A 26,668-nucleotide genomic window follows, 5' to 3' on the forward strand; every position below is an offset into this window, starting at 1 on the left:
ACAGTTTTAGCCCTGAGCATTCTCCTCTCCCCCTGCTGCCTTTAACTTGGAGCTTGTGTGCCCCGTCCAAAGGCGGGAGAGAGAGAGAGAACATACTAACACTTCTGACAATGCAATCCCTCTTCTCTTGACATTGTTCAGGCACACTCACACATGCTGCTTGAGACTTTGGCTGTAAGTGAAGGAGAACGGGAGGGTTTTAAGGTGAAATTTAAAGAAGGGAAGGGAGTCAGTCTTGGAAAGGAGAAGGGGAGGATTAGATGGATGGGAAAGCACAAGAGCACCCCGCAACTGTGCAAAGGGTGTGTGAAGGTGGATTTGAGATCCAGGGAAGGCAGAAAGAAGTCAGAGGTCTGGGTGGAGCAAGCCCACAGAGAGATGGGAATTAGATTTGGAAGTGGGTATGAGGCACGCAATGGATAAATAGCTGGGGGACTGAGGCTCACCTTCTTGCGGCTGGGAAATCCACCTGGGATATTCTGGACCCTCCTGTGGTTTAGAGATGTATGGTGTCAAATCCCTAAAGATGGGACTCAGCAATCGGCCATCAGGACCAGTCTGCTTTAAATCCATTTGTATTGGCACAGAATGATCCAGCAACAGGTTGACACATTAAACATGGTAGCTAAGGAAGCACAGACCCCATCAGGTTGCCTGAAATGGAGTAAACCACCCAGCAAGCATTAAATACATACCCACCCTAGCAGGAAATACACCTCTTACTGATTTGAAAATAGTTTTCTGAGACCGTGTAAATTGTGGGTAACAAGGAGAGGGCACAGATCACAGCCATGGTATGGGCACATAACACAGGGAGCACGTCAGTGGGTGCTTCAAGGGGAGCAGTGAAGCCTAGCACATGCCGTTCCGAAGCCAGTGTGAGATACATGGATCGATGTGGTTGCTAGCATGGAATTCTTAGTCCCTGCCTGTGGATTGCTGCTCCTTTATGATACACGTATACCTCCCACTGGAGGATTTCAGAGCACATTAGAGGGAATATATAAAGCCTCAGAACCTCTACCACCATGGAAGTATTACCCCAAGGAGAAACTGAGACACAGAAAAGTGAAGGGACTTACCCAAGGTCACAAGTCTCTGGCAGAGTCGGGACTAGAACCCAGCCGCCCTGATTTCAGGAGCCCTTTGCTTTAAAATGCTAGCCACACCCCCGGCCTCCATAGTGGTGGATTTGCATCAGTGTCGCATATAAAGTCTGCTGCAGTTTCCACGGTATGCATCTGATGAAGTGAGCTGTAGCTCACGAAAGCTCATGCTCAAATAAATTGGTTAGTCTCTAAGGTGCCACAAGGACTCCTTTTCTTTTTGCGAATACAGACTAACACGGCTGTTACTTTGAAACAGGAGTTTGTTCAAGTAAAAGCACCAACCTAAGGTGGCTATTTGAAGTTTCAGGTATTACACATCAACTCTGTTAACTATTTACACCACAGGCGGCAGGTAATTAATTCCCCTTGGACTAATCCATTTTAATGCAAGTCGGAGAAGGGAGCTCCCAAATCTTGCACAGCCCCACCTCCAGCATTCAGACAAGGCAGAGTTAAATCTACCAGCTAGCCCCAGCGCTATTTTAGTAGCCAAGCTTTGGAGCTCACATGCAGGGTAAACGGGCAGAATGATCTCTCCTTTCAAAGATGTGCAGCTCAGGGCACCACTCAAACCCAAAGTCTCAGGGAATGAAGTGATAGGTGAGTGGAAGCCGATGGGGCAGAATTCTTCCTTGCCTGCTTTTGGATCTGCACCGTGATGTTACTTAAACCACAGGAGTCAAAGGAGGACGAATCTAAATACGTTCCAGGTATCACAGTGTTCAGTTAAACGATCGTAACACTGCTCTGTAGTGGCAGCCTGAAGGAACAGTATTAACTGTACAGTAGTTACTGCAGAAGGTCACTGCAGGGCAGAGTTAAGGTTATTTGAGTGTCTTTACCATAAAACGTTCAAATTTCAGTTTAACCTTAATCCTCAATTTCCTAGGTTTACAATGCTTGGCTTGGGCTAATGACGATATGCCTATGAGGTCCTTTACCCTGATACTTATCCTCAGCCCTAACTCCATTTTAACATACTTTTTTTTGGTGGGGGTTGGGGGAGAAGAAAATATATGTGGGTTGAGATTTCCAGGTTCCATGGGGAGTTAGAAACCCATTTCCCATTTAATTTAAAGACACTGGACATCCAAATCCTAACCTTACGATTTTAAATTTTATTTAGTGCCAGTGAAAGATGCCAGCCTACTTACTTGGTGGGCACTAGCCACTAATCTAACAGAAGGCCTACCCCTCAGATGAGGGAGGGGGCCCAGGACTTAATCAAATATGGGGGAACTGACAGTCTGGGAGATAGAACCAACTGAGAATGGGCAAAAGCAACTCAAGATTTCTGCCCTCCCGCGATGAACCTCAGCCCTGGTGAGCACTGAATTCAGTTTGCCTGACCAGCTCTGAATTGCCAACACAAGAGCCATGGTCATTGGTGGTTTTGAAATAGACATGATGTCCTCAGTGCTGCTCGTAAAGACCATATATACTAGTGCCTCTTTCAGACCCCTTTTGTGGTGGTGGTGGGGGACACAATAGGTGTTAAAGCCCCCAAACCTCAGGGACCCCCAAAAGCCACCCCAAGTTTTGCTTTTCCTCCACTCCCCACAGGGGATTTATCCCTTTATTAGGACAGCACTGGCATAGTTTCAGTCCTGGTTGCTAGTAATGGACATGACAGACATTCCTACGAAACAGCACAGTGGGATATTCCAGTGAACTAGCACATTAGGAAGGATTTCATGCTAAGGGATGAGACACAGGATTTCTGAAAGAGGCCTGCCTGGGACTAGTTGTCCCCACTCTGGAAATGGCTAACCGAACACCCCACCGTGCAGCTCCAGGCTAGTGAGTCGTGTTAGAGATAGACACAAGGGACTGAACAGAGTGACACGTTTTATTGTCGAAGCAAACAGCAAAAGTTACAGTATATACTTAAATTAAGCGTCAGTGTCTCCAAACAGGAGAGGGACGCACATGTGACAGCAGCCCCTTCCCCACAGTCATGTACCTTCCCTCCCACCCACTGACTTCAGGCAAACTAACACTCAATACTCAGACTGTGTCCAGGCCCAGGCCCAGACTGAGGAGATGCAGCAGTAAATTTTGTTCGGCTGTTTCCATAGTGTAGTTCAAGGCGCATGGTTCCTCAATCTCCTCTTACTCCTGGGCTGCATCTGGAGCTCCAGGCGATCTGTTTTGATCATCCCCCTTTTTCTTATGCCCCGAAACAATGTCATCGATACGGAGAAGGAGGACAGCAGTCTGGGGAGAAAAATCCCAGGGCCGGGTCAGGGAGAGGACGTGCTGCAGCTTGGGCACCTTGCTGAGGTAGCCAGCTTTCGCTTAGGGCTTGCACACATTGTATTCCCACCAATTTAACTAATTTGATTCTTAAACCAATTTGAAGTGGTGTAAAAAAAACCTGTGCTCAATCCAGGGCGGGACACCCCACTGAATGCTGCAATGCCCGCTTTTAAATCTGATCAGCAGCCTTTGCTTTCAGCTCTTGGTAGCTTGAACATTTGTATCACAGAAGAACAACAGCCAACCCAAGAGTCCCAAAGTACTTCACACCTTACAGCAATGCAGCCACCTCTGCGGTGGAACATGGTAGCTGCTTTAAACAGCACACGGCAATATGACATGGTGGGAAGTACTGAAAATACTGAATCCTGCTGTAACTAGGTGGAAGGCATTTAGACACACTGGAACTTGGCTGGGAGACGAAGTTGATGGGGAAAATATTTAAAATTTTCTGGTGATGTGCAGGAAGGGAGAGCACAACTGGCTTAATTTACCATACACCACCACTCTACTAAATGTTCAAATCTTAATCTGTGGGGGAAGAGAGGAAAGGGTCGTTTGATCAAACCAATCAGCTCACCACAACCACGGTGCAGTACACACGGTCCTATCAACTAGATCCCAGAGGTATGTTCTTTGACCTGGATTTCTCTGAGTCTGTGGCAACACCCAGACATAGATTGCATGGGCTATAATATCTACCGACCTTGTAGGGATGGAGACACCGTAGCAATTTCTTCCCTTCCCGCACACGATTTCCTGCTCTAGACACTCAAGCACAAAGGGTCAGCAACACACAATCACTCATCAGTTGCTTCCTTACCTCCACAGCTGTCTTGTAGGTCTGTAATTTGACAGCTAAAGGCTCCCAGATCCCCAGGTCCTTCATATCCACTAAGGCTCCAGTCTCACCATTTACTCCCCAAGTCTGACTGCCTTCCTGAGTGTGTTTTGCCTGTAATAAATTGGTAATAAGATCTCAAACCAACCCATCTTTCTGAAAGAAATCTGAAACATTGATTCATTCAATCAGTCAGTCTTCTATGCAAATAGCAAGGAATCATTAAGATTAACTATAAACGTGTAAGTTTTAAAGGGACAGCCGTTTCATTTATATGGAGACCAGCACCGAAATGGCACTAAACACTAACTAGATTTAGAGTAATCAACTGATGACAAATTAACTCACCAGCTATGTTAGTAAGATCTGACAGTAAGTATAAATAAAACTAAAAATTTAATATGAAATCTTCTATGCCATTTGCTTAATTTTGGCATATTCACTCAGTTTAGACAGTGAACAGACTAGTCAGTTTCACTTTCAGGTTCTCATGCACTAGCCAAAGCTGCAATATCTGGGTACAAACATTGCACAGAAATTGATTTAACGAACACTACTTGGAGATTGTGTCTGTGTGTATTAGGATTTGTAAAAACCTGTTACAAAGCTCTAGGTCCCCAATGATCTGACATGCTACCACCACCAAACGATCCGTCATGCTGTTTCTACTCACACAACTAGCTAGGATTTCCAAGATGAAAATATATTTTATAGCTGAAAGAGAGAGGCTGATAGTAAGTCGCGCTTTGGAGAAGTTTGTCCCGTCAGCTAGAGTCCCATGGACTTACTCTTAGCGAGGTCAGCACGCGGATAGTACTGGCTCCACAATTCTGAATCAGCGTCCTTGGAATGACTTCCAGAGCCTGGGCGACCGCCCGGTAGGGCCACTGCTCCACTCCTGTCAGGACTTTAGACTTTTCTGTCAAAGCATGAGAAACAGCCATCTCTGCAGCGCCCCCTCCGGGCACCAGCTGAGGATCTACTAGGACATTACGACACACCTGCATGGCATCCTGGAGGTTGCGTTCCACCTCCTACGAAAAAAAGAAAAAGGCAAAGAAGTGATAGATTTACAGGTTTGCATATTTAAAGCAGAACAGGCTCCAAAAGCAGCAGCAGCATGATAGAGGCTACAGAACACAGTCAGGACCATGGAATAAGGTCAGTATTAAAATCTGCACCAATATGACATGGCTACCTGTTTACAGAACACTCAATACTGCTTCAAGTTCTCACCTGAGGCAGCAAGGCTTGCAGGTTTAAGCATGGGATTAGGCACCAGCAGATCTGTGTTCTACTCCCAAATCTGGGAGCCACCAAGTTAGTTCAGTAGGTCTTAGATAAGGCAGGTGACCATTACGTGCCTCATTTTACTTCTCACTTTGCCAGATTTGGGGTCAGGAAGGAATTTGCACCCAGATCAGATTGGCATGAATGCACCTTGGGGGGGGGGGGGGGAGGGTTTCCTTCCCCTGCAGCATGGGGGTGGTTGGGATCACCTGGGCCTACTTCACCTATGCAATTCGCTGCCATTGCAGCGCCCTTGGGCATTGGTGGCAACTTGTTCTTTCCTTATGCCACACCATCATTTTGGCCCTTGAGCACTGAAAAGCTTTTGGGCTCAATACAGGGTGAAATTCAATGGCCTATGATACACAGGAAGCGAGACTAGATGACCTAAATCGGGGTGGCCAACCTGAGCTGGAGAAGGACCTAGAATTTACCAGTGTACATTGCCAGAGAGCCACAGTAATACATCAGCAACCCCCCTGCCCCCCCCATCAGCTCCCGCCCTCCAGCCCCCGAGCGCGCCGCAATAAGCTGTTTCACATGCGCAGGAGGGCTCTGTGGGGGAAGGGGCAGGCTACTTGGGGGAAGGGATGGAGTGGGGGCAGGGCCTGGGGCAGAGCAGGGGGTTGAGCAGTGAGCACCCCCCAGCACACTGCAAAGTTAGCATCTGTAGCTCCAGCCCCGGAGTCAGCGCCTATGCAAGAAGCCACATATTAACCTCTGAAGAGCCGCATGCGGCTCCGGAGCCACAGGTTGGCCACCCCCGATCTAAATGGTCCCTTCTGTCCTTAAACTCTATGAAACTATTTTAGCATAAAGGATATATTTGAAAGGTGTTTTAACATCCTTGATGTAAGGTGCTACACAGATGAAGCTGTCATAGGTGAAGTGCTATTAAAATCCACAAAGATGTCCACTGGTCAATTGTTTACTCTGGGGAATATAGATTTTGCTTTCCCTAGGCAGTGTTTAAGGCTGGAATTCCTTGGAAACCATCAACTCTCCCGTTTTTCCACACCATTTCACAATTTAGAGATACCTGCTAGCAGTAAATCTTGTCACATAAGATGGCTCTGCATGGCAATGGAATGCTGCTGGCAATTAGAAAGATGCCATGATGATGGAATCAGTAAACTTCTTTGATAGTGCTTATGCTCCCTCCTGTTGCCAGCAGTACAATTTGCACAGGGAACTCTGCCTCCTGGCATCAAGGGAAGGTATATCATGCCGTAACTTACTGCTAGGATTTCCTTGCTGGCTCCACGCAGCATGACAGTGCAGGCCTTGGGGTCTTTGCAATCTGTGATGAAAGTGAAATACTCATCTCCTATTTTCTTAACTTCAAAAAGCCTGGCGCCGGTCCCCACATCCTCGTCACGCAGCTCGTCTGTGCGACTCACAATGCGAGCTCCACAGGCCCTACCACAAAGGAACAAAACAGAAATCCGTCGCTGTGGTTTGGATTGCAGTAGAGTGGAGAGGCCCGATATGATCAGGGCCCCACTCTGCTGGGTGTGCTACAAACATGTAACACACAGTCCATGCCCTAAATGTCCAGACTAGTTTGTAAGCTGAAGTGCAACACGCAAATAAGGGAGAGTTGCATGGAGGGACTGAGGTAACAGCAAGAGTCCCGTGGAAATCAACTGTGCTATGCCCGTGTGTCAACGCGCGTGAGGGCTGCGCAACGTGGCTCTCAACAATTAAGGTCTGTTCACCTGGCGATTCTGTTGTTGTCTGTTTTCCTCACCCTGCGGATAGCTGTAATGTTGGCTCTCATCAGGTAGTGCTGGGCCAAGTCTGAAACCAAGTTTGCAGATAAGTTATTTTACACAGAAGAGTCACCACAAAGACTGAGTTTCTACAGCTGATGATAAGTAGGTTTGGTTTAAAATTTATCACCACTCTGGAACCTACACCAAGGATTATGGAAATAAAAGAACCTGGTGCTCAACACTTCTGCTAAACCATCAGCAAAGAAAAAACGTTCCAGTGCTGCTTGGATAAAATGATATTAGACATTCCAGACCCAGCTCCTTTGTGTTCTGCTAGGTTCTTGTTCTCAACAGTGTTAAATACATGACCAAACTATGGGTCAAACCCTGAGAAAAGCTAAGCATCCACAGAAGTCACTGGAATCATAGGGGTCAACCATCAGCTTAAAATAAATCATACAGACTATACATCCTACTGGATAAGTATAGCAACATCTGACGAACCGTAACCAGTGGGATCGCAAGCTTCCCAATAAGTATGTGTACAGGGGGAGAGTGGTAATGACCCTAAGCAAGCTACACGTCCAGAAAAATTAACAAATTGGAGATTTAACTTTTACCCCACCCACCCTGGCAGTCTACAAAGTGAGAGGATCTTTAGCACTGCATAAATCTAAGAGCCTGCTTTAATATTTGCTCTCTGAAAGGCAATATTCAGAACTCGTTGCCACTCTCTCACTTGTTAACACTAAAGGATCATGTTGAAACACAACTACAGTTATATTTGTCCATCACTACACTCAATCATATACATTACCAGAGATTCCTTTCTCTGTGATGATGAGATCTGGTTTGACCCTTATCAAGTCCTCACAGATTTGCTGAATGTATTCTTCCTCCATTTGCAGGATGCGTGCAAAGTCTTCCTCACGGGTAATTTCAATATCAGTCTGCATAGAAAGAGGTTTAAGAGGCTTAGTCTCTTTCTACAAGGTTTTAACATAAATGCATGTCCCTTAAAACAATCATACTCCATTTTTCTTGTCCGTTCAACTGGTGCTAACACAGACTGAACAGAGAAGAGGCGAAAGGAATCAGTAGTACACAATGAAAGCCGTTGATCCGATGAGTAAGCCTTGGTGTAATGTCCTGCCATTAGTGTAGCACCAGAGTATTTCACTGTTAATTAGAATGGGGAAGTGTTTCTACATATATTTTACTCATACCCGGCTCTATGTAAGTCTCGAGCTGCAACAAACCCTCAAGAAACAGAAGAAAACATTCAAAACCCCTTGCCAATAATGGCATTGTTGGCTCTTTTCACTAGCATCATACAAAGAACTGCAGACATCTTTACACAAGACCTGCCTTACCTGGCTCTCTCCTTTCTTGTACTCCAGCGAACAGTCCAGAAGCAAAATGCGTGGATTCTTGATATAGCGACGCATCCTTGGGTGAGTTACATCTTTGTTTACCATGATTCCACGCAAGACACAAGAGTCTTCGATTATGCCACCTGGAATCTGACAGACACATGCAGAGCATCAGTGAGAGTTATCGAAGCAAATGAGAAGACAAGTAACTCTCCAGATGACTGGAAAACGAATACAAATTTGGCAGATTTTAATCTCTAGCACAAATTTATTTTTAAAGTTACAACAAACAAACCAGTTTATACTTAAGGAGGAATTAGTTGCCTCAAACAAATTGTAAGGCCCTTTAGAAGGCTGGGGAGAGATACCCAAAGGTATTTAGACACTTAGTAGGTTCCTACAAATTTACAAAAGCGCTTACACAGGTTGGACACCTGACTCCCACCAATTCTTTATGGGAGTTAGGCACTGAACCTACTGAGGTGCTTTCATAAATCCCCTCCCAAGGAGCCCAAATATTTTTGTAAAGCTGGCTCCAGTTGTCTTTAAGTTTTAACCCTATTTCTTCTCCATTCCTTTTGCACACTATGTTTTGACACACTTTGATTACCCCTTTTACAATCCCACAGCATTCTCGGAACCAACATGTGGCTTCTAGTTTTGATTGCTGTCCTTTTCCACTGTACAGTACAACAGGCTAAGTTTTTACACTTGGATGCCTAATTTTAGACAGACACTTTTGAAAACTGAATTCCAAAATAAGACTTCTCCTTTTCCAATAGTACCTTTCAAACACATTAGCATCACTGGTCTCCTCTGAAGTAGTTATCTCCATCATACGGATCAGGGAACGGATGCACAAAGTGGTCATGTGACCTGCCTCAGGCCACAAAACTCAGTGGCACAGCCAGGAGTAGAACATAGGAGCCCCAGTGCTCTAACCACTAGATGATAAGTTCTCCTCTCTACATGGCTGAATACTGGTTCCAATGCCTTTATTTTTAAGAATTAGTTTATAAGAGCACAAGCCTATAAGCGTATGAGCAGAAAGGAAAGCTCTCAGAAGTCTATCCCATGAAAATGCGTGTCTGTACTTTTGAAATCAAATGAATGGGCTTAAAACTGTACTTAGTTTCAGTACTGAAAACAGAATGTGCAGTCTGTCCTAACTACTTATGACTTATTCAGGTCATGGAAGACCGATCTAGGGTAACGACTGCAAACTGGCTTAAACTATTAGTACCTGAGAAAACATGTACTACACAGGGACTACTTACATTCCATTGTTGCTGATACTTTCTTGTCTGAAAGTCTGAAAAATCAGATATTCCCCTCTCCCATCCATATTACTTTTTTTCATTTGGCGAACCTGGTTTCTAAAACCTCGAAATTAATTCCTTCCCCAACTCCATTCCCTTCATTGTGCCACAGCATCAAAGATGATTGCACAAAGTATAAAATATTCCCAAGGACTGAGTTCCTGTTGACTTAGCAGCAGTAGAATACAAAACCTTTCCCACAAGGTCCTCCATTAATATTGTTTAGTATTTACATTACTGTAGTGCTGAGTAGCCCCAGTAATGGAATGTGCTGTACACACACAGAGCATACATTGTAGCTTCAGAAAGTTGCTCTGCCATTAGAGAGAGAGATACAGAAACAACTGAGAGTCCAAAGCATACTTACCTTTTCTACTTTTGCATAATTCTTGATGTCAATTTCCTTTCTGCCATTTTCCTCAAACTCCACAGTCTTGACAGCATCAAGAGCAATGCCGCAGGCCAAGTCAGACCAGTGGCTTATTGCCTTGGTGTTTATAGCACTCTTTATTATATTCAGCATCATCTCTCTGTTGTTCACGTCAACTGGAGTGCTAGAGCAAGGAACAACAAACAGCACACGGGATATTATTCACAGTACAGAAGGGAAAGATTTATTAAATAACCCAGACCAGCTCTCTGAAATTGCAAGACTATTCCCTATTGGAAGTGATCTTCCTCACACTGAAAGATGGTTAAAGATCAGACTTGCTTAGCAATAAGCAAATTACTGTGGGTCTGCTCAGAAACAACAGCCTGGAGGTACCTCCATTCAAATATCTATTCAATGTACAATGATAATTAACAGACTGCAACACAGAAATACTCTTTTAGAACATCCTCTCTCCCAAATAGAGCCATGAGAACTAGGTTTACTTTATCACTGTTTTCAGAGTAACAGCCGTGTTAGTCTGTCTTCGCAAAAAGAAAAGGAGTACTTGTGGCACCTTAGAGACTAACCAATTTATTTGAGCATGAGCTTTCGTGAGCTCACGAAAGCTTATGCTCAAATAAATTGGTTAGTCTCTAAGGTGCCACAAGTACTCCTTTTCTTTTTATCACTGTTGACACTGCTAACTTGTGTGGCTATACAAACTGGTTTCTAGACCTCCATCTGAGTTACACTTTGCTGGGCTGAATCACCAGAGTTTCATCTTTCCCCAGAATTGCACAGAGAAATAATGCCAACTCCAAACAGCACTGCTCACCTGATTTTGTTCAAAGTGCTGATCATATCATCCAGAGCTTTACGATAAGCACCAATGATCACAGTTGGATGCATCTGCTGTTCTAGGAAGTGCTCGGCAACAGCCAACATCTCTCCAGCTAAACAAAAAACAAAGATAAGTTAGTGGGAACTGTTGGCACATCAAATAAGGGATACCTAAAGCACCTGCTACCTATTCTAGGAGCCTTGTAATCGCCAACACATCTCTTCTATATTTAATCATGATCATTTGCTTAAACTAGAATATAAACTCTTGAGGACAGGGAATTGTCTTCAGCTAAAGACGACCAGTGGCAATGAGTCTCGGAGCCCAAGTCAACTGACTCAGGCTTGTGGGGCTTGCGCTGTGGGATGAAAAAATCGCAGTGAAGACATCTAGGCTGAGGCTGGAGCCCGGCCTATGAAACCTGGTGGGAGGGAAGGCTCTCAGAGCACGTACACTGCTATTTTTAGCCCTGCAGCACGAGCCCAACTCAGTTGACCTGGGCTCAGACTCACTGTCATGGTTTTGTTGTCGTTTTTTCCTGTGTCAACATACCTTTACTTGTATGTAAATGGCCTAGCTCATCTTGGTGATAAAAAAACATATTTATGCTTTCCTTAGCATAAAACTGTTAAGGGATGCTCTGAGCATTCACCCTGCATCCCCATGAGTAAATGTGAGGCGTGGGTTCCTTGGTAAGAGACTCTCAGAAACCCAGTGCGCAAACGAGGAAAGAAAATTTTAAGAGGCTGCAATGCTTGGAAACATATTGGGGTGGAAGGAGAGAGAAGGAGGTGCCCCTTAGATAGTAACTCCCCAGTGCCAAATCACAGAAAACTGGTGCACAAAAGCAAAATGCTTAGCCCTTAGCCATCCTTCAATCCACAGGGCAAGTTGTACAATGTTTCAGATTTGCTTGCCAAAGACAGAAGCCAGGCCTAGAAAAAGTGGCTCATCATTAATCTGAGTCAGCATTTGTCAATATCTCAGAAACAGAAGAGCATCAATGTGAATGTTAAAATGAATATCGCTTTGCCATAGATATATTAACCAAAACTCAACAAACTTTAGCTGCAACCCCTCCCTCATTTAAAGCATGTCCTCACCGAGGATAATTACGGATGTGGTCCCATCTCCAACCTCTTCATCCTGAGTACGGCTGATCTCAATCATGGATTTTGCAGCCGGGTGCTGGACCTGAATCTGCAGGGAAGAAAACAAAATGGGAACACTTGGTCTGGAATGCAAGGTACTTGTTCACATTTAGCGGTAGTGGAAAATTTGAAGTCAGTTGTGAACATGGAAAGAGGTCTCACCCCATCTTGGCAAAGAAATTTTCTTCCCAATACTGAGGCAGAAGATAAAATGTTATTTATGTCACATCTCCAGTAGATTTTTAGGCACTAGGAATATTCTCGATACTTAAAAAAAAATATTTGTGTGGAAAGACAGCAATGGTCGGTGTCTCTCTCTCTTTCTGAAGGCGTCAGTTGGTGAAAGCCAGTAGCCAGTGATGCACGCAACACACAATTATAACAATAAATTAATGTGGAAGTTACACCAGCCTTGCAAAACCATTATGAAAATGTATTACCCCAAGTGCAAAATAACCTTGTGTTAAGCAAGAATAATGAAAATCAACTAATGATATTTTACTCATCCCAAGCAAATAAACCAATAGAACTGTGAAAGTTGACTTACTTCTATTGTAATTGAAAAGGAAAATGTGTATTGTAGGGTGTCATTCGTAAAAATGTCAGTTTTCAGTATTTAATAGGAATTATACAAATTGTAAATGTTCCAGGCCAGGGACCTTGCCTCTAACATGTCAGTAAAACACCGACCACTGTCTGCACTAAATAAATTAGTGTCATAATGACACAGACAAAATTCAGACAATGAGACAAATTCTACTCTTGGGGACATATGTGCACTTAAGAGAATTTAACTGCAAAATTAGCAATTGTAATTCCTCTGTCACATAAGACTCTTCCTCATGCCAGGGAAAGGAAGTGAATTAAATATGAACCTTCTTATCCCCAATTTCTGTCAAATTCACTGGGCATAATTGATCTCAGAGTCCAACTCTTCTTATACAGAGCGCCATTTGCAATAATCCTCCATGTGCTGTATTACTTCAAGCTTCTAATTTCATGGGCTCTGTGAGGGAAGGTCTTTGTACAGCTTTGTACAGCAGATTTCACTTAGCAACCTCTCAGTGGACGGCTAAAAGTTGCCACTAACCAGCGGTCGCTAATAAGAATGAGCACTGGGACATGCCTTCATTGACAGTAGCAACACAAACGTGCCTATGGCAAGTGTTCAGCGCTTCCCTATGCTTCCTTCCGGGGCTGCAGCCCTGAAAACCTGCTTTCTAGGGCTGCAGCCAGGGAAGGAAGCCCTGGGGCTGCAGAGTACCTGATGTCAGAACAGGATGCAGCCTGGAGACAGCAGGGAGAGGTACCATGCAGCCCCACAGGGCCCCAGTGCTCTCACTCCCCATGGAAAGCTCGGACGTCTGGGCAGCAGACCCCCTCTCTACTGCTGACCTGCCCACAGCGTACCTGGGGCCCAGGTTTTGCACATCCAAGCACTTCTGTCCCTGGCTACAGTCCTGCAAATCTGCCAGCAGCTAGGCTTTCCACATGGAGTGGAAAAAGCAGCTTTGCCTCTCCTAGAATTGACACCTCCTCCTCAATTATTGGAAGTGAACTACATCCACCCTGATTGAATTGGCCCTGTCAACACTGGTTCTCCACTTGTGAGGTAACGCCCCTCTCTTCATATGTCAATATATAATGCCTGCATCTGTAATTTTCACTCCATGCATCTGAAGAAGTGTTTTTTTACCCATGAAAGCTTATGCCCAAATAAATCTGTTAGTCTTTAAGGTGCCACCGGACTCCTTCTTGTTTTTGTGGATACAGACTAACACAGCTTTCCCCTGATACTTGATGCATGGAATGGGGGTGCCACAGGCCACCATGGCAAAAAAAGGTGCTAATAAATGGCAAGCCTGTTGCAAATATCCAGACCAATTAACACTATAGTCAATTGGACAGCACTGGTTCTAGGTAAAACATTTCTATTACAGGAAACGTATGAACAGGGTTGCTATTAAGCAGAATCTACTGCATAAGGATTTTACAGAGTTGTGGGCTTGATTTGGGCGTTTGTTTTTTGCCACCAACATATTTTTGAATAAATATTTCTCATTCATTAGCTCTACTGAAACTTACCCCCTTGGCCAACCACAGTAAAACAGAAATGATGTAATGGGATCTGAATTTCAAATATTAACATTTATTGTGTTTTTAATTTAAGACAACTAAATATTTATCAGTTGCAAGGTAACATAAGCTCCAGAGGGAAATCTGTTTAAGTTACATGTATATGAATTTTATCATATGCATATACCCTGAAACACATTTATGTACCATGAATGAGGCTATAAGTGGTTCTGTAGGCCTACTGCATTTTCCACTGCATGCATCTGATGAAGTGGGTTTTAGCCCCTGAAAGCTTATGCCCAAATAAATTTGTTCATCTCTAAGGTGCCACAAGTACTCCTTGTTCTTTTTGCTGATACAGACTAACATGGCTACCACTCTGAAACCTTAGCAGCGACAAGAACTCAACAAGTTCATTGTCCATCCTCTGTCTGGGGCGGGAGGATACTGTTTTTAAATACTATATAAGGGCTATATATGATTATTTGCGGTTATTTGGACAACTCTAGAACATGTACATTGGCAACTTAATGTGGAAATCATTGAGTATCTGCTTAAGAAAAAGGTATCAAAACGGAATACTCACTTCTCTAAGAATAGCATTACCATCATTGGTCATCACAATTCCACCCATTGGATCCAGAAGCATCTACATTAGAGAAGAGAAACAGTATTTAGATTGATCTTTAAGATACACAGCATTTCTAATGCAAAGACTACAACAAAAGTTCTTACCTTCATCATAGCTCTTGGTCCCAAACATGTTCGGATAATGTCAGCAATGGTCTAAAATGAAAGACGAAAAATGAGATGATACAGGAGTTTTCAGAACTAATGTACGTTCTCTCGCCCACCACCCCTTTTATTTTTCCTTTTTTAAAGCAAAGCTCACGAGAAGGGGAAGAGAAAATATCAAGTGATAGGCTACTAAGCTGAATGTCCTAGTTTTTATACCAAAAAATGACCTGTGTTAATATTTAGAGTGTAGGTGAGAGAAAAATTCAATCCTAGTCTGTACTGCCTCACTTCATTAACCTCTTACTACCGGACCTCTTTGCCACTAAGCATGAACTTTGTGTGTTAAAGCTCAGTGACAATATATTCTGACAGCATCAAGAGTTAAACATGAACAGGAAAGATCTGAAACTCCTATTTCTAATATAACTATAATAGTACTAGTTATGCAACATTTGATGTATACGTAGAAGGGAAAGCATATATAAAGATGGCACACACTTTAGTTTAAAGCCAGATATTGCGCTGGACAAAACTGTTGTCCTGCATGATTTAATACTATGATATTAATTGCTGAAAAATATAAGCAATCCTGAGGGTAGGAAGGCACTGCCCATAGATATCTAATACATAAACTGTCCCTTGTGAAAAGTGAACACCTTCCCCTGAAATATCCAGAATTCGCCAGTGTCAGGGGTAAGACAATGAACTAGGTGGACCCTTGGCTATGAAGGTTGCTTCTTTGAGCATCGTCCCATGAAATGTTTCAATACTACATGCAATTAGTCACTACTGAGGTAGTTACATAACAATATACTAGAGTTTGATGGTACAGAGCGCCTTTTATATACCAGTATAAAACTCTTTACAAAGAAATAGATAGGACTTAAATAGCCACACATTACTTAGACATCACACATGAGGTTACGAATTCCTAATCACACTGTAAATGTTGCAATAAGAATTAGGTGTGTGGTTTCTACTTTTGAACTGTATGTAAATAACACTGAAGAACTGAACTGATTCAGACTTTATCTAATGTTTCCATTTTTGCCCTGCACTCTAAAATACGAGGCTACTCATTCTGACTTTAAATTGTCTCCCTTTAATCCCCTGAGTCCAGCAGTCAGGGTTTCATAACACCACATTTAGTGCTTCAAAATTCTAAATGCACTTGAATAATCCCTCCAAACTACACAGAAAATGCAGACCTTGTAATTAACATAAGTGACCCAATGATTTTGCAGTTCCTTGGATGCAGCAAGAGTAAGATTTAATTAGGCATGACAATACAGCTTAAAGGTTAAAACAGCTGCATCTATTCAGACATCAGACACAATATTTTAACAATCATCTTCTCAGACATCACCCCAAACTACTTGCTAAATAACGTGTCAATGTTCAGACTTATGCAGTGTTCTGGATTGAAGTTTAACTTTTCTTTTACTTTTTTTTTTTATTTACACTGTCATCACTAGAATAAAAAGTTGTTCTATTCAATTGCACCTGTTATTTTAGCAGAGCAAGGGAGTGATCGGCATTTCTTCATTTGAGATGTGTAAAGAAATATCAACAAGCGCACTACAGGAAATCAAAGGACCTGCTAAAAATGTTCCAAGTTCATTATGCTGCATTTGCCCCCTTTTGATCTAGTTCACTAACATACTTGGTAGCATAAAACAATACCTTAGCAGCACTGATATTTCCAATCTGAACCTTCCTTCCAGATTCACGTTTTGTATTTTGACCTACGGCATGCAGAAAACAAAAAACAGCATCAGCATGAATATAACTGATCTTATGAGCTCTTAATGGGAAACCCAATGTTGAGGAGGCAATACGGACAACATATCAATGATGTAATCTTACGCATGTGCACATGAATTATGGCCAACTCTAAATGGAGCAATGCATTTAAATAAGAGAGTACCCAAGAGGTACAGCCACTAGAATAAAATTATGCCAACTTCCCCTCTTAATTTAAAAGAATATCAAATAGCAAAATTAAAGATTTCTAAGTTCTTCTCCATTACCTAAGTCTCATGAATAGAAAGTATGTTTCCAAATAAGGCAATATATAAGATGTCTTGACTTGTCACCAAAAGAGGGCCAATAGTACTCAACGTTCAAGTGAGTCAATATTCCTGAGAATCTACTATAAAATTGCTACATAGTAACTTTATGGTGCTCTGAAAAATTATCGTTTTAAGAAGTTTTTCTTCAGCGCTATAATAGGTACAACATTATAAATGTTAAGTCTCCATACTGCACCTCAATGACCCATAACCTGCCATACATAAAATAGTGTGTATTAACTATACCCATAACTGAGACTAACACCCACATTAGGTGATTTCCTGTCACAAGGGTCTGCCCCAAAGAAACCCCACCCATATTAAATGTGATGTCATTTCTTTATTATAAACCCAGTTTGGATAAGCAAGGTATCGTTTTGTGGAGAGGGGAAGAAACAAAAGTGGAGTGAAATAACGGGAAGGGAGGAGTGAAAACTCCTGCCCCCAATACTAGGAGGGACCCAAAAACAGAAATAAACTCAATACAAGAGGGCTACAAAAGAGGATCCCCGAAGGGGATGAGAAGGGGGAACCCAAATAGGAAGAAATGCCAATGTGGAGGACTACAAAGAGTGACCCCAAGGTGGGAGAGGAATATACAGGGCACCTAATATAGGAGAGACCAAAATTGGAGAGCACCACCAAACTGATGGGACACATGAGAAGCGAGGCTGTAAAACAAGAAGAAATGGGTGGGGAATACACAGGGGTAATACAAGGTTGGGGGAGAAATTTGGGAGGGTACCCAAGAAACAGGAGGAACAATGGAGACCCAAAGGGGAAGGAATCCCAATAGAGGGGGTGACCCCAATGAGAGCGGAACTGGGTAGGGAGGGGGCCCAATGTGTGTGTGGGGAGCTGTACGGATCGGGGCCGCGGGGGGGGGGGAGAGCTGTACGAAATCGGGGGGGGGAGAGCTGTACGGAGGAGATGCCTCAGGAGAGAAGATGTAAGATGGGTACGGACACAAGGGGGGGGAGGAAGGAAATGGGGGGGACCCATGGAAAGCGGAAGGGGGGTTATGGGAGACCCATGGGGGTGTGGGCCTGAGGGACCGATAGCAGGGACACGATGATAGGAAGGACCCATGCCGGGGGGGGGGGGGGCGGGGATCCCAGGGAGAAGGTGCAGAGGGGGGTTACGGGAGACCTCGGTGGGGGGAGGGGCGGGAGGTTTCGGGAGGCCCCGGGGTGGGGGACACACTGTCGGGGACCCCAGCCGCTGGGCGGGGCGGGGCGCGGCGCGGCCCCTCACACTCACTGAGCACGAGCACGGGGCGCTGGCCCATCATCCTGGCGGCGGCTCAGAGCAGAGGACCCGGCGCGGAACCTTCTGGAGACAAGAGAGACACACTCCGAACAGCGCTGCTGCACCGCGCCGCGCGACACCCTAGCCGGCGCGCCGCCGCGCCCGCCAATCGCCGCCCGAGCCGAACGCCCGGCACCCAATCGGGAAGCAAGGCGCCACGTATAGGACCCGCCCCGCACTTCACCACAAGCTCGGTTGAGAGGAGACTTCTCAGCGCGTGGGGGGCCTCGACTTGGAACTGCCACTATTGGGAGGGGACAGGGAATACTGCGCATGCGCCTCCAGAAGTCGGGAGACTGCGCCTGCGCGATTATTCGGACGAGGTGATTTCACATGCGCAGGGCCCGGGGGGGAGGTGATGCGCATGCGTACAAGCTCCGAGCAGCGGTTGGATGGACCGAGAGGGGGAGCTTGTCCTGCGGCCCTCCGGACTGCGTCCGTCGCGCTCGGGTTTCGGCCGCGCCGGCTGTAGAGGCGAGTGGGCAGGAGAGCAGAGCCCGTTAGGCAGCTGGCTCTTGCCGCGGTGGAGGGCCCCAGGAGTCGTCGTCCCTTCCACCGAGGCATGCTGGGAATTGTAGTCCTACCCGCGGAGCTCTTTCACACTGGGGCATCATGGGAATTGTAGTCTTGCTCCTGGACATGCTAGGAATTGTAGTCCTTCCTGGGCCACACTCTGTCGTCCTGCTCCCGAAGCATGATGGGAGCTGCAGGCCTTACGCGGGGGAGGGGGTCTTCCTCTCACTGGTGTTTCATGGGAGTTGTAGTTTGTTAATGAGCCATGTTGGGCCATATGACTCAGCATCAGTGCTAGAGATGTCCTATCATGCACAACGTGGGGCCGAGAAGCATATTATCTTTGCGGGCCAGTGCCGCATTGGGTGCCACTCACTGACCACCCCACCCCCGTGCAGCCGGGACTTCTAGTGCAAAACCAGCCATTGCCTGTAAGAACAAGTTCTTCACTTGTAAATGTGTTATCTTTCATGTTAACATTACTGTGAACCAGCCAACGCACATGTTGTCATAGTCTGCTGTGGATGGAAAGAGAAAGTGCCAGAGGCCCTATATTGCTACAATCTAGTGAAGATTCTCCTTCAGCATCAGAGCAAAGGGCCTGTGCATTTGGAGCAGGGGGTTTGAGCTCTAGCCACCTTAGGTATTTATATGGTGTAAATCAACCATATAGCTGCTTCTGTAAAGTTCCAAGTGCTCACAGCTTCGTTATGATATAAAATCTCTTTGTACGTTCTCATTTTTTCTTTCATTTTAACCACCACAGTTTAAAAAGAAAGAATATATGTCTCTGGCTAGCACACACGTCCGAGAAGAAAGTTGCATTCTAATCTATGTCTTTCCAACCTCCTTCCTTTAAAATGTTCCCCTAGATAACCTAGTGCTTTCCTTTCCATAGGCACAAGCTCTGCTCCTCCTCAGATGGAGCCAGAAACAGATGCTCAGGAAGAAAAACAACACTGGAAAAGTATGTTCAATGCATTTCTACTTCAGACACAAGCCAACCTTTAAAGGTCAAATTGGAACTTTTGCAGTGAAATTGACATAAATGCTCCCCATGCCAAAACATAAGCTCTCTGGGGCAGGGTCCATCTTTTTGTTCTGTATTTGTACAGCTTCAGGCTCCATGGAGTCCTGGTCCATGAGGGAGGCTCCTGGGTTCTATTTGCAATACAAATAATAAATAATTAATATGAGGTACTGATTGTACTACAACTCCATACAATATCATTCCTGCATATATGTAATCTGCATGGCATTAGGGTTATACATAAGTGTTGCTGGCTGGGTTGAGGACACTGCTTTGAAGAAGTTAGGTGTCACATACTATTATATGTATACACACCACCACTTAAATGCAGCTAGCTCTGGGGTAGATGATGACAGACACATAGCACAACAGCAGAAGAGAAGGGGATAGTGTAGCAAATCTTTGCTTGTACAGACAGTACTGTGAGGGTCTGATTCTGAAGGGTGCTGAGCTCGGAAGGGAGTGGAGGGTGCTCAGTACCTTATTGGAACAGATCCTTAACTTTCATGAAAAGCAGATAGGAGAGTGTTGCCTAGTGACTAGAGCACTGGTCTAGGTCTGAGATGAGCTGGGTTCTGTTCCCAGCTCTGCCAGGCCTGCTGGGTGACCTTAGGCCAGTCACTTCCTCTCCCTGTACCTCAGTTTCCGTATCTGTACAATGGGGATAATATTACCCTCCTTTGTAAGCGCTTTGAGATCTACTGATTAAAAGCTCAAGATTAGAGCTAGCGATTATTATTCTTGTTTACCCTAAAGTGCCATTGGACCCCTCTGGCAGTATAAAGGGACCCTAAATCATAAATTAGTTATACTCACAGTAGCATCCCTTTGCACAGGCAGAGTAGTGTAAAGCAGTTTAGTGTCAATAAGAATCAGGCACTCAGTTTTGAAGGGCTCATTGCAAAGAAAAGATATCAGAGCAGCAGAAGAACTCTTCCTTCAGAGTCTTGTTACCCCCATCAGTATAGAAACTCACAGTAACAACAGTTGTTTCTTTTGCAGACACAGCGAGACGATCCACTCAAAGCCCACGTACGTATTTCCCCAATCTGAAATCCCCAATCTTTATACCTACTTTTACTGTAATGATTGTTATGTAAAGATTAGGCTCTTTTAACAATAGGACATCAAATAATCACAGTCAACCAAATTTGTTAACCCATGAGTGTTAGTCAAAGATCAATCTGCACAAATACAGAAAGATGAGAGTTAAATACTTTACCACTTCGTCACGCTGGGGATACAACCAGCAGCATGGATTGTTCTGGAAATATAATTCACTCCTGAGGCGTATATATACCTTTCGCTTTTACCGTGGTCCCCAAAATTAGTCTGTGTCATTCTTACCCTAATATTTCCATTCCGATGCAATCTGAACTTGCTGTCCGAGGTTGTTGGAAATTTGTACCTGGTTTCTAGCAACAGTTATATCAGGTAGTTATTATTTTCACAAACCTCAGCAAAATACTGCTTTCTCTGTGTGCACCAAGAACAAAAGCTTCCAGTTTTTAATATATTTCAGTATAGAGGTTTCTGGGAAAAATGGTTAACTTTAGCATAGGCATGGATTCGCTTAAAAATACATAATATATTGGCAAAAAGAAAAGGAGTACTTGTGGCACCTTAGAGACTGACAAATTTATTTGAGCATAAGCTTTCGTGAGCTACAGCTCACTTCATCGGATGCTGTAGCTCACAAAAGCTTATGCTCAAATAAATTTGTTAGTCTCTAAGGTGCCACAAGTACTCCTTTTCTTTTTGCGAATACAGACTAACATGGCTGCTACTCTGAAACCTGTCATAATATATTGGCTATATCATTTTGGTAACACGTCAGATAGAGCACTCTGAGAATGGGTGATTTCTATTAGGGATCCCGGTTTGCCATTTAAACAGAAAACAACAACAACAAAAGGTGTATATATATAAAACTGTATTTTATCCGTGGTATGTCCTAGACATTACGTGAGAGGCAGTATGATGTTGTGGCTACACGGTCATGAACTGCACGGTCAGAACTCCTGGGTTCCGATCCAGGCTCTGCTACCGACATGATTTGCCCGAGGCCACACAGCAAGTCATCCTCTATGCTTCAATTTCCCCTTCTGTAAAATTAACAGGATTCCTCCCTCCATGGAGTTGGGGTAGGGATTAATTGGTTAGTGTCTACAAAGCAACATTAACAACTAAAACCTGATTTTTCATCACCCTGCATCTTTTGTCATCATTTTCACCAGTGCAAAGCAGCTGTATAATGCTACCGGATCAGAATGGTGGTGTTTTGCACTAGTGTAAGTGACAAGGAATAGATCCATAATATGCTACATAGTAAGTCTGTGAGCCTAGTGGATGAGTGGATGGACTGGGACTCAGGGGAGCTGGGTTCGACTCCTGACTCTGCCCCCAACCTGCTGAGTGACCTTGGGCTTTGCCGCTCTGTGCCTCAGTTTCCACATCTGTGAAATAGGGATAATGATACTTATCTCCTTTGTAAAGTGCTTGGAGTCCTCCTGAAGAAAAATGCTATACAAGAGCTAGGGATTATTATTCAATAGTGAAAAACATCCTGGTAATGCAAAGCCTTTTTTTGACAGGAGAGGATAACTTTGAAGGCCCTTCCTCTTCTTTTAAGAAGCTATGTCCTGCCAAACCCTCCCCCAGCTTTCTTGAGCTTCCATCTTCCCAACGGAGGCCCAGCCCAAGTCTGCCCTGTGCCCAGGCTGCAAGGATATGGAAAGGACAGAAAAAATTCAGTAAGTATTGGAACCACTCCAGCTTTGGGAAGGGAGTGTTCTTTAGCGGTAAGGAGTAGGGGGCTAGGAGTCAGGACTTCTGGAGTCTATCCTGGTTCTGGGCAGGAGCATGGGTTAGTGGTTAGAACAAGGCACTAGGAGCCCAGGACTCCTAGGATCTATTCCCAGGTCTGTGTGACCGTGGGCGAATCATTTCCCTGTTTGGTGCCTCAGTTTCCCCATTTGTAAAGCGGGGATAATACCCTGTGCACTGGGCTGTGGCAAAGCCCAGCGAGGTTCTGGGATGCAGGTCTCTGTAAACAGGCAACATTTCAATAGAATTAAGAATCACTTAGCATTTGAGGAAGGGGAAAACAAACCAGCGCTCTGCCCCTTTTTTCTCCAGCCCCTGATCATCAGCCACAGGAATGCTACGGCCTACTGGAGTGTATGCACAACAACATCCAGATCCAAACCCAGATCGCTCTGGCACAGTTGAGCATCCTGGAAGGCTTGCAGGAATCCATGAGCTTGCTTCTGGCTAGCAACGAAGAGAAGGGGAAGGAGCAGAGAGACCAGAAGGGCCTGCAAAGCTCAGCCTCCTCCCCCACCTAACATATCCATAGGTTTGGTGGCTAGCTTTGCTTCCCATAGTCTCATCCCTGTGGCTTCATCTCCTTTGCGTTCACTCTGGCACTGGCTATCAAGTGTATGGCGACAGGATTGGGGTTTGTGTTACCATGACAACTGATACGGCTACGCTAGCAGTGCTGCTTGGAAGTAAAACTATTGTAAATACTTTCAGTGTGAGGTTTTCCTTCGAAGGCTGCACAGGGAAGGGACAGCAATCCGCTTAGGGAGAGACGCGTTGGGTCTGATCTGAGGTTACTCTGCCCATGCCCCTGGGGTTCAGGTGACTTGAAGCCCCTTTATGCGTCCCATGTTCTGGGGGCTTGCCAGACTCTCTGCTGTAAATTAGAACAGCCTCAGGGGCTACTCTCGTTTTTGCTCTGCCTCCCATGGCCCTTGCAGTATGTTCCAGCCAGGCCTCCTCCACTGGAGATGGGGAGCAGGATGGATACAGAACCCTTATGCAAGCTCCATACCAGCTGGGGTGGCTCCGGTGCAGGGAGGATTCCCAGCGAGCTGATTCTCCTTATTTTAAGGTCCCTCTGAGCTGCCAGATCACAGGAGGAGAGGGAGGAAAGGTATGAACTTTGCCTGGCTTCCCATCTAACGCCTTCATAGCGGCTTTTTTATTTCTTTGCAACAAGATTAACACGAGTGACTTTTATCCAAGGGTCTCAAAGCTCTAGCAAATACTAATTACTGCATCCTCCCAGGTATTGCTGGTGAATATGCAGGTAGTACCATAAAGATGTGTGGAGTCTGGGAAGTCCTGATAGCAGGCGATGAACAGACGTTCAGAAGGTGTGTGGCATCTTCAGCCACACCGCAGCCACGCGGAGGGCTGTCCCTCAGACCCCAGTTATGGTCACTTGCTGCATACCTCCCCACCCCACCTCTGAAATGGTTGAGCTTGCACCAGAGGTAGCGTGGCAGCTCGAAGTCAAGCAGTCTCTCATCAGTCCTCATCATGACGAGGAAGGAGTTTCTTACAGATGGGGCAGCCCGTTCCCATTCTGCTCACCACACTGTGAAAGCATTTGCTGTAGAGATGATTGGTAGTCCAGACTGGTCTTCTGCTGATGTGTTGGTGATGAGGCGCTTCCCATATGGTTTTGAAAAGTGGCAGTTGTGGCATCTCCTGGCTTTTGTCAAGGAGGTTCTTTGCTGCAATATAACACCTAGGTGGCAGGGTATTAGAGAGGAGTGATAGCCACTTTGGAGGCGTTGGCCTGGTGTTTTCATTATTTGATTCAGTTGTACACGAACTTTGTGTGAGAAGGGTTTAACCGCACAGCAGAGTATTCGCCAAGCTGCACGATATTTGCGCAGTAGCTCCCCAAGCTGAGCCTGCAAGCTGATTTAGGAGGCCATTGTTCTTGTTTCAGAGTAGCAGCCGTGTTAGTCTGTATCCGCAAAAAGAACAGGAGGACTTGTGGCACCTTAGAGACCAACCCATTTATTTGAGCAAAAAAATATGGAACGCTTCACGAATTTGCGTGTTGTGCATCCTGGGAGCAGGCTGAATCTGCATAATCCAGATACCGGTTACAGTGGTACTAGAACCATATCCCCCAATACAATGGGTCGAAGTGACTTGTCCCAAGATCACACAGTGAGTTACTGGCAGAGATGGGACTAGAACCCAAGAATCCTGATTCCCAGCTAAGCACAGCTTCCTACACTGAGGGCCAAATCCTGAGAGGTGCCAGGTACCTGTAATTTCCAATAACTCCCATGCTTCAAAGCGTGAGTCAACCTGTAACTCATGAAGATCAGAAGGAAACAATCTCTGGGGCCATCCCTTCATTGCAGGGTTTCTTGTATCTTCCAGCTGGGGCTGGCTACTGCTGGAAAAAAGACACAGGGCTAGATGGACTCTCAGGGTGTGTCTACACTGGCACTTTACAGTGCTGCAACTTTCTCGCTCAGGGGTGTGTGAAAAAACAGCCCCCTGAGCGCAGCAAGTGCCTGTACAGACAATGCACCAGTGCTGGGAGCTGTGCCCCTCATGGAGGTGGCTGCGACGACATAAGCCACGTTAGCATTGCCAGCGTAGACTTTTTGATCCAGACTCTGAATTCCTCTGTTCCTAATCATTAGGGCAGACAGTCAGCAGGGATGAGGTTTTGGCCCAAACAGTTTCATTTATTTATTTTCCAACAAAAAGTTGAACCTTTCCCCCAGGAAGCACACTCTGTGGGAAAAAAATTAATTTAATTGAAAACCCAATTTTACATCAAAAACCAGTGTCGGGGAAAATTTTCAGCCAGCTCTGATCCTGAAAACACTTATGCATGTGCCAGGCGACTCATGGAAGTAAAATTAAGCATGCAAGAAAGAAAGATGGATGAGAATGAAAGAAAGAACAATGGATGATGAATGGATGGATGAGAAAAAGATGGATGGACGAGAGAGAAAGAAAGAGATTAAAAAAGATGGATGGATGAAAAAGGGATCGATGAGAGAGAGATGGGTGGCTGGATAAGAAAGGAGAGAGAGAGATGGGTGGATAGAGAAAGAAAGAAAGAGATGGGTGGATGGATGAGAGAGAGAGATAAGAAAGAGAGAGATGGATGGATGGATAAGAAAGAAAGAGATGGGTGGGTGGATGGATGGATGAGAGAGAGAGATGGGTGGCTGGATAAGAAAGAAAGATGGATCGATAAAAAAGGATGGATAAGAAAGAAGGAGAGATGGGTGGCTGGATAAGAAAGAAAGATGGATCGATAAAAAAGGATGGATAAGAAAGAAGGAGAGATGGGTGGCTGGATAAGAAAGAAAGATGGATCAATAAAAAAGGATGGATAAGAAAGGAGAGATGGGTGGCTGGATGGATGAGAGAGAGAGATGGGTGGCTGGATAAGAAAGAAAGACGGATCGATAAAAAAGGACGGATAAGAAAGGAGAGATGGGTGGATAGATGAGAGAGAGAGATGGACGGATGGATAAGAAAGAGAGAGAGAGAGATGGACGGATAAGAAAGAAAGAGATGGGTGGCTGGATGGATGAGAGAGAGAGATGGGTGGCTGGATAAGAAAGAAAGATGGATCGATAAAAAAGGACGGATAAGAAAGGAGAGATGGGTGGATGGATGAGAGAGAGAGATGGACGGATAAGAAAGAAAGAGATGGGTGGCTGGATGGATGAGAGAGAGAGATGGGTGGCTGGATAAGAAAGAAAGACAGATCGATAAAAAAGGACGGATAAGAAAGGAGAGATGGGTGGATAGATGAGAGAGAGAGATGGACGGATGGATAAGAAAGAGAGAGAGAGAGATGGACGGATAAGAAAGAAAGAG

At 44.8% G+C, this 26,668-nt stretch overlaps 2 protein-coding genes across 2 annotated transcripts; one reads left to right on the forward strand and one right to left on the reverse strand.

The window, feature by feature from the left end:
* Window positions 1-2,940: 2,940 nt before the first annotated feature.
* Window positions 2,941-18,685, reverse strand: CCT3 (chaperonin containing TCP1 subunit 3). The gene is made up of 14 exons (XM_077841043.1): window positions 18,418-18,685; window positions 16,769-16,830; window positions 15,083-15,133; window positions 14,934-14,996; window positions 12,224-12,320; window positions 11,115-11,232; window positions 10,274-10,460; window positions 8,588-8,737; window positions 8,032-8,164; window positions 7,218-7,299; window positions 6,738-6,918; window positions 4,998-5,243; window positions 4,192-4,323; window positions 2,941-3,326 (listed from the first exon to the last, which is right to left on the reverse strand). Exons 1-14 carry the CDS (start codon window positions 18,446-18,448, stop codon window positions 3,222-3,224), a joined length of 1,638 nt encoding a protein of 545 aa, XP_077697169.1. The 5' UTR covers window positions 18,449-18,685; the 3' UTR covers window positions 2,941-3,221.
* Window positions 18,686-18,799: 114 nt separating this feature from the next.
* On the forward strand, window positions 18,800-23,538 carry TSACC (TSSK6 activating cochaperone). The gene is made up of 5 exons (XM_077841044.1): window positions 18,800-18,939; window positions 19,877-19,945; window positions 21,011-21,040; window positions 22,603-22,761; window positions 23,147-23,538. Exons 1-5 carry the CDS (start codon window positions 18,858-18,860, stop codon window positions 23,353-23,355), a joined length of 549 nt encoding a protein of 182 aa, XP_077697170.1. The 5' UTR covers window positions 18,800-18,857; the 3' UTR covers window positions 23,356-23,538.
* Window positions 23,539-26,668: the final 3,130 nt, after the last annotated feature.

The sequence above is a fragment of the Eretmochelys imbricata genome, chromosome 24, assembly GCF_965152235.1.
Source record: "Eretmochelys imbricata isolate rEreImb1 chromosome 24, rEreImb1.hap1, whole genome shotgun sequence".
Lineage (NCBI taxonomy): Eukaryota > Metazoa > Chordata > Testudines > Cheloniidae > Eretmochelys > Eretmochelys imbricata.